The sequence below is a fragment of the Gavialis gangeticus genome, unplaced genomic scaffold (assembly GCF_001723915.1).
Source record: "Gavialis gangeticus isolate Ggan-Ray unplaced genomic scaffold, GavGan_comp1, whole genome shotgun sequence".
NCBI lineage: Eukaryota > Metazoa > Chordata > Crocodylia > Gavialidae > Gavialis > Gavialis gangeticus.
This window is the reverse complement of record NW_017729034.1, coordinates 34,363,605-34,371,930: the sequence shown is the minus strand read 5'-3', so window position 1 is coordinate 34,371,930 and position 8,326 is coordinate 34,363,605. Positions and strand designations below refer to the sequence as shown.

Here is an 8,326-nt window from a genome sequence, read left to right as displayed (position 1 = left end):
TTTAGATTAGACATCCACAAGAACTATTTCACAGTTAGGGCGGCTAGGAGCTGGAACCAACTTGCAAGGGAAGTGGTGCTGGCCCCTACCCTGGGGGTCTTTAAGAACAGGCTAGATGCCTACCTGGCTGGAGTCATCTGAGTCCAGTTTTTTATTCTAATGGGGTCAGAAGTGTGTAGCTGCACTCTCTAACTTGGGAAACCATAAAAAGGAGCAACAGGAAAATTCAGACCCATACCTGGCAAAAAGGAGAACCTAGGCAACCAAGTTCCCAAACTATTTTTAGTAGGTCTGGGAACTAGTACAGGTTTCCCTCGATTTATGCTGTACATGCATTCCTGGAGAATGGCGCATAAATCGCATTTGCATAAAGCAAACCCAGTTTATAATGTAACAAATAGGGATACGTTCCCATGGCAGTGAGGGAGGGAGGGAAGGATGGAGTGAGGCTGGGACTAGGGAAGGGGCTGGGGGAGTGGCGCTGCTCCTGGGGCTGCACAAGGCAGCAAAGCAGAGGGAATAGAGCAGCACTCACCCCAGCCCCGGCTGCAGCAGGAGCGGCCGGCACCAGTTGCCTGCAGCCACTGGGCTACACCATGCTCCGCCTGTCCCTACTCATTCCAGGTCCTGGGCTGTGCCGTGCCTTGGTGCAGGCAGCTGGTGTCAGCTGCTCCCAGGGCTGCTGCAGCAGGGGCTGGGGTGAGTACTGTGACCCACACCACCCGGGGCTCCATTTGTCCACATTCACCCCAGCCTGTGCTGGAACAACCCTGAGAGCAGCCGACACCAGCTGCCTGCACCGCAGCACGGTGCAGCCCAGGACCTGGAGTGAGCCCAGGCATGATGGGGCAAGTGGAGCACAGTGCAGCCCTGCAGCTGCAGGCAGCTGGTGATGGCCGCTCCCAAGGCTCTTGTAGACAGGGCTGGCGTGAGTGGGACCACAGCCCGTTCCCCTCCCGCCACAGACTTACCTGCTTGGGTGGGGGGTGGGGGAGAGGGGGCATCTATGCTGATCGCATAAGAGTGAGTTTACTTCACATATGATGAAATATGGGTCTAAATATGCTCATCGCATAGGAGCAATTTCGCACACAAAGAACCCGCGTAAATGGAGGGAAACCTGTATACCAAAGAAAAAGCTGCTGTGCTAAGGCTTCCTTTAGAAAAGATTACAGAAGCTACACTGTGTTTGGTTTTATTTCATGCATCTTTTACTTAAAAAAGTCAAACTAAACTGCCTTATTCACTTAGAACTGGAAGATGATTATGTCAGCGATTACCAAATTAATATCATCCACTTAATGCTGCCAAAAGCAGAGCCTGGAATGTATTCTGTGCCGTTTGAGATCTAACTCAAAGGAGTGGTAACCCTAAATGTTAACACAAAGTTCCAATAAGAGGCAGTGCTCCTGCTCCAACCTGTTCTGGAGGTCCTCTATTTACAGCAGGGGTGGACAATTATTTCAGGCGGAGGGCCACTTACCCAGTTTTGGCAAGCTGTTGCGGGCCACATGGGTAGCCCCGCCCATTGACAGGTGCCCTGCCCCCTGGTCACCATCTTGGAACCAATGTCTCAGGGCCAGTACTGGTGGGGCCCAGAGCAGGACGCAGGCTGGCAGGGGTCTGTGGAGCTGGGTTGGTCTGCACCAGCAGGGAGAGGGGGGAACGGGCCCGGCTCCATAGAGCCCCTGCCAGCCAGGACCCTGTACCCCTGCCACCCTGCTCTGGGCCCCGCCGGCGATGGCCCCAGGACACTGGTGTGGGACCTGTGCACCTGCTTACTCCCAGCCCCGCAGTACAGGCTGGGGGTAGCGTGCAGCCCTGATACCCTGCTCGCCCACAGGGAATGAACTGGTGCTGAGCATGGGGGAAAGGCAGCCCCTCCCCTACCGCATGGCCAGCACTCCCTGCTGCAGCCACTCGCAGCCCACGTGGGGCCGTCCTGAGCAGGCACAGACGGGGTCCAGGGTGAAAAGGCTGCAGATGTTTGCAGCTGGCCCAGGTTCTGGATAGCTGCTGACAGTTACAGAGCCCGGGCTAGGGAGCAGGGGCTGTGGGTGAGGGGCAGGGGAAGCAGGGGTGGGGGGCAGGGGGCACAAGCCGGGCATCCTGCCATGTACTCCCTGCCCTCATTTTGTTTTGACCAGGCACAGGCAGCCCCAGGCGGGCTACAAGCAGCTGCAGCATGGGGTGTCAGGCACGGGGCGGAGCAGGGGCTGCTTTCCCCGTGCTCAGCACCAGCTTGTAACCTGGCCTCGCTGCCAGCCTGGGCCCCATGCGGCTCCGGGCTCACCTGTTGGGGCTGCTCCACAACAGCAGCAGCTGCGGCCCCCCCACTTGCTGTGCTGGGCAGCACTGGCTGCTGCTGCCCAGCATATGAGCTCTGGACAGGCAGCAGCAGGAAATGCTGGCCAGCACGGCAAGCCGGGGGGCCACAGCTGCTGCTGCTGTGCGCAACCCCAATAGGGGAGCCTAGAGCTGCGTGGGGCCCAGGTTGGCAGCAGGGGTGGGTTACAAGCTGGTGCTGAGCCCAGGGAAAAGCAGCCCCTCGCCTGCCCCGTGCCCCGCGCTGCAGCCACTCGCAGCCTGCTTGGGGCTGCCTGTGCCTGCTCCGGATAGCCTCGCGTGGGCTACCAGCGGCTGCAGTAGGGAGAACCAGCCGCAGGGCGGGGCGGCCCACCCTCCCTGCCCCCCCTTTCCTGAGGTTCCGGTGCCAGAGAAGCCACGTGGTCCCAGGCCAGAAGCCCCTCCTGGGGCTTCCAGCTAGGGGGGCAGGGTCCGGCGAGCTCTGCAGTTGTGGGAGCCCACCAGGCTTCCCCTGGGTCCTACTGCCCCTGGCTCCTGTCGTTTTTGACAGGAACCAAAGACAGAGAAATATTTTCTAAATTTTTTAGGGGCCCCACAGGCCGGACAGAATGGCCTCGTGGGTCAAATCCAGCCCGTGGGCCATATTTTGCCCACCCCTGATTTACAGCCTCAAGAATAAAGCAGTCCAGATTAAACATTATGAGAAAAAAGAGTTCACAAACAACATATTTTCTCCTTTAAAGGTCACCACTTAGCACATGTGGGGCTAATCTAGCTCCCTATGAACACCATAACACAAGTGACAATAACTGAATCTTATAAATGAAGAGTCAAGTTATTATCAAAATTAGAACTGAACAGAAAACAAAGAGAGAATTTAGGGGACCAGACACTGGCACTGTTACAAGCTGTAATATTTTTTTTAATGAATCATATCTTGTTGGTTCTCTCTACCCAACCTTTTTAAGGCCAGGAACTAGAAAAATGGTACTGCATTTGCTCCAGTACAGGCAGTCCTCAGACTTTCCACGCAATTGGTTCCTGAAAAACACATCTTAAATTGATACATCGTAACTCAGAAACAATTTTCTCATAGGAACCATGTTACAAATGGGGGATTGGTTCCTTTACAATGGTTGATACTGCATGTGGCTGGTAAGTGGTGGAAGGGAAGGGGGAAGGGAAGGTGTAGGGGCACAGATCAACAACCCCCAACGGTGAGGGAGGGACTGGGACTGGGGCTGGGAATGGAGCAAGCGCTGCCCACCTGGAGCTAGCTGGGTACGGCAGGGTAGTTGGGGCAGCAGCTTCTGCCTCTTCATGCTGTCCATCTGGCGACTCAACCAGCAGTTCCCACTGCTTATCCAGGAAGGCATGGGGGGGCATGTGCCCCTGGATCTGTGCAGGGTGGGGCTGGGGCTGCACCAAGCTGCACTCCGGCCAGGCAGCAGGGGTATATTGAATTTTCAGGTGGCCACAGGCCTCCTACAGCTCCTGGACTGCCCCGATCTAGGGGCATACACCCCCCCTGCCCTCCCGCCGCTCGTCCAGCCAGGACAGGGCGGGCACAGGACAAAGCCGCTGCGCTGCCTCCAGACAAGCAGCACGCAGTGGCACGAGCCACCCCCCCCCATACACCCCGGACAAGCCATAGCTTTGAAGGCATGGGGGGAGGGGCATGTGGCCCCAAATTGGGGCAGGGCGGGCAGTGCAGTCCCTGTTCTGCCCACCCTACACTGCACAGATCTGGGGGCACATGCCCCACCATGCTCTCCCAGACCAGCAGCGGGAGCAGCAGCAGGAACTGCCAGACAAGCAGTGTGCAGTGGCAGGAGCCGCTGCCCACCTTCCCCACACCCGCTTGGCCCCTGCTGGGCAGCACTTACCCTAAACCTAGTCCCAGTCCCTCCCTCACCACAGGGGCCATTGATCTGCCCCCGACACTCCTTCCCTTGCCCCACACCTTCCACCACTTACCAGCTGCATGCAGTATTAACCATTGTAAAGATGAAATCCATGTTGGAATGTTGACACAGGGCGCCAATTTATAAACGTCGTAAGTGAAATTCGTTGCAACTCAAATGTCCTAAGTCGAGGACTGCCTGTACATCAATATCCCACTAAGTGATTCACCTATTTTCTATCTGTAGTTTCAACTATGAATACAGCACCTCTACCATACAAAGGCTGTGGCCAATAAACTTCTAGAAATAGAGCCTAAAAATGTCCTATTCCTTATTTTTCTTCTACCTACTAAATCACCATGTCCTTTGGATATTAACAACTGATATCTGGTTGAATTTCTGAAGAATATCCTAAAAGAATGTGTGTTAAGAAATGATGCCATGAACCAAATACAGGGAAGAACCAAATGCAAGTAACAACATTAAGTGCATCTTACTTTGGTAAATGAGGTAATCCAGACTGCGACTCTTCAGAATAGGTAACCATACAGTGGTTCTTCTGTCCATATTGGGACAATAAAGAAATACAGTCCACCCTAGAAGGTGATGGTTTCTTTTCTGCTACATCTGCTAAAGGTGCCGGTCGTAGCAGTGATACCAAAGGTTGTACATTTGAGGCGCACTCAGGCTACAAAATATATAAAGGATGCATAGTTTTAAAAGCTGCAATTTACTAAATAGCATGAAATATACATTGTCTGAGGGTTCCCATTAGCTGATCCGGGCTCCCAGCTCCAGGGGCACACAACAGGCTCCTGCACCATGCATCTCCAAGGCTGGGAGCCCATCAGCTGATCCCTGCTTGCAACTGCAGGGACACACCTGATCAGCAAAGGCATTCCCAGCCAGGAGACTCCAGCCATGGAAGCGCAGCATGGTAGGCCCGACAGCTGCAGGGTTCCAGCCTCTGGAACACATGGGAGTCCAGATCAGTTGACAGGGCTCCCAGCCACAGGGTGCACCTAGCCATATATTTAATGAATGGCATGCTGGGAATCAGCCACAAAGTTATTATACGTTTTTTGCAGAACAACTTTATTATGGCTTATTCCTTGTTTATGATGCCATTAATTGCTTTAATGTGTGGCTGGGTTACAATTTAAGGTGCGATTAACTGGTCTATTTAAATGTAAATCCTGACCAAATTCATGTCTGATGACTGTTTGGTGGCTTATGCATAATGAATTATTGCTCACAATGGGGTTCCCACTAATATATATCTTAGTCTATAAAGCTGCATATCAACTCTAGAGGGTCGATATGCAGCTTTTATAGACTAAGATATAAAGAGCACAAGCTTTTATGAATCCAAATTCACTTCATCAGATGCTGTTTATAGTCACAGAAGAGAGATAAAGGTTGACTAGGTCTGAAGACAATGCTTCAGTTTCTCACCTCAGTTCATGGATAAGAAACATATGAAGCAATGTAAAAGAAGCCTTGTTTTGCTGCTATTAGTTTAGTATCATACAGATCAAAGACACTGTAGGTCTACAAAACGGGCCAGGATAAAGCTCTTAATGTAGGTTTGACATGGCAATTATTCTTGTTTTGTAAAGACTCGTTTGCAACGTCTCTTTCCATGGCAGGCCTTTGTTTCTCATCATATGTTTGGAAATCAACTAATGAAGGGAGTTTTTCATATCTGCAAATCACTTCTTTAAAGCTGTCACACAGTTGAGAAACTCCACGTAGACAGATGCGTTCTATAGAGGACAGTAAAGGGAACTGGTCCTTGCCAAGATCAAATTTACTCCCTGCAAGGCAGGAGAATGCAGAGGCTTTTAGTTTTGGCTTTGCCATACAACAGATACCCATAACTCAGAGACAGTTTAGTGAAATATAAATGATGTCTGCCATGGTTCAGAGGATGCATCAGAAGAGGACAAATTTAAAAGCCTCTCCAACCCCAGTGTAAGAATGGTATTTTACTGTTTACTTTGCAAAGTCATCTTCTATTTTATATTTAAACATGATATGCAGTTTACCTTCCTTTCTTTTTCAATAGACTCCAATGCAGCTTTTGCTGCTGCATCTTCTGCTTTTTTTTTGGATTGACCTTCAGCTGGAGGATATTCTTTTTTATTTATTACAGCCTTAACAGTGAACCTGCAATAAAGAAAATTAACTGCTCACAAAACACTGCCAAACCTTGCCATATACTTAAGTACCTTGTAAAGATTTGCTTGTTCTTCAGAGTGTTGCTATGCTATGCTATGCTATGCTAGGCTAGGCTATGAAAGTACTTTGGTATTCAAGGATTTCACGCATTTAACTCCTTTCCAAAATGTTTTAGAAATTTACATTGAAACATTTTTATTTAAATATGTTCTCCCCCCCTCCAGCAACTCACATATACATATTCTCCACTTAGTATAACACTTTCTAGGTGAGAAAGGGAAAAGACAGAAATGCCATCCTGCAGCCAACTTTCCCTTGTGGAGAGACCCGTCAACTTCTGCAGATGGATCTGTGGCTCAAGGACTGGACTCAAGACCCCTCAATGAACCATGGAAGACCCCTCAATGAACATTATTCTTGAATCAAGGGATTGCCAACTCCGATAACACTTTCTGAAAGATGGACTCCTTAAAAAACATACTGCACGGTGGTCAACAAGAGTGGATCTCTTGATACATATCCAAGACACCAACGAAGATACGTCTCACTACTACAGGTTGACAGCAGAGAGAGGATGGAGCCTACCTTAGGTCACATGTTGCGGGGTTGCTGCAAGGATCATTTAAAAACTATCACCACTTAATCATCATAAGAATGATAATCTAGCAGCTTACATATTCTTACATTATCACAAAAATCATAGAAAAATCAGGGTTGGAAGGGACCTCAGGAGGTCATTTAAAGCAGGACCATCCTCAACTACATCATCCCAGTTTTGCCTACCTCAGTCTTAAAAAACCTCCAGGGCTGGAGATGCCACAACCTCTCTGGGTAGTCTATTCCAGTGCTTTACTACCCTCCTCATAATAAAGTTCTTTCTAATATCTACCCTAAACTTTCCTTGAGGCTATTGCTCCTCGTTCTGCCATCTGCCACCCCTGAGAACAGTTTAGCTTCATCCTCTTTGTCACCACCCTTCAAGTAGTTGAAGGCTATTAAATCCCCCCTTGGTCTTCCCTACTGTGGACTAAATAAACCCAGTTCCCTCAGTCTCTCCTCATGTTATGTGCCCCAGCCCTCTAACCATTTCTGCTGCCTTCTGCTGAACTTAGTAGATTGTTCACTGTAGTGGGATGCACAGAACTGGACACAACACTCCAGATGTGGCCTCACCAGTGCAGAACAGAGGCAAATACAGGCATACCTCGTTTTATTGCGCTTCGCTCTATTGCGCTTCGCAGATATTGCGTTTTTTACAAATTGAAGGTTTGTGGCAACCTTCATTGTTGTCTTATTTTAAGAAATTGCCACAGCCACCCCAATCTTCAGCAACCACCACCCTGATCAGTCAGCAGCCATCAACATTGAGGCAAGACCCTCCACCAGCAAAAAGATTACGACTCACTGAAGGCTCAGATGATGGTTAGCATTTTTTAGCAATAAAGTATTTTTTAATTAAGGTATGTACATTGTTTTTTTAGACATAATGCTATTGCACACTTAATAGACTACAGTATAGTGTAAACATAACTTTTATATCCACTGGGAAACCAAAAAATTCATGTGACTCGCTTTATTGCGATATTCGCTTTATTGCGGTGGTCTGGAACCGAACCCGCAATATCTCCGAGGTATGCCTATGTATAGGCAGTCCGCGATTTATAACTTTTCACATTATGACAAACAGCATGTGCGATATTTGTAAACTGATACCCTGTTTTGAGGTTCTGATGCAGGTTTCACCTTTACCATGCTCGATACAGCTGTGTCCACTGGTAAGTCTGTTGTGGTTCGGGGAAGAAAGGAGAAAAGGGTATAGGGGGAAGGGGCAAATCAGTGCTCCACAGTGAGAGAGGGATTGGGGCTGGGACAGGGGCTGCCAAGCTGGGGCGGGGGGGCGGGGCCAGAACTCAGGGATGGCGTGGAACAGCTCC

The 8,326-nt window shown here is 49.8% G+C and overlaps 1 protein-coding gene across 1 annotated transcript in view; it reads right to left on the bottom strand.

Annotated features, from left to right (window-relative positions):
• Positions 1-8,326, bottom strand: part of EIF2AK2 (eukaryotic translation initiation factor 2 alpha kinase 2) — a 47,422-nt gene that overhangs the window by 36,744 nt on the left and 2,352 nt on the right. Inside the window, exons 3-4 of the mRNA XM_019527589.1 lie at positions 6,260-6,380; positions 4,709-4,899 (exon numbers count right to left, since the gene is read on the bottom strand). Of these exons, the coding sequence (XP_019383134.1) occupies positions 4,709-4,899; positions 6,260-6,380 (312 nt within the window). The remainder of the gene's footprint in view (positions 1-4,708; positions 4,900-6,259; positions 6,381-8,326) is intronic.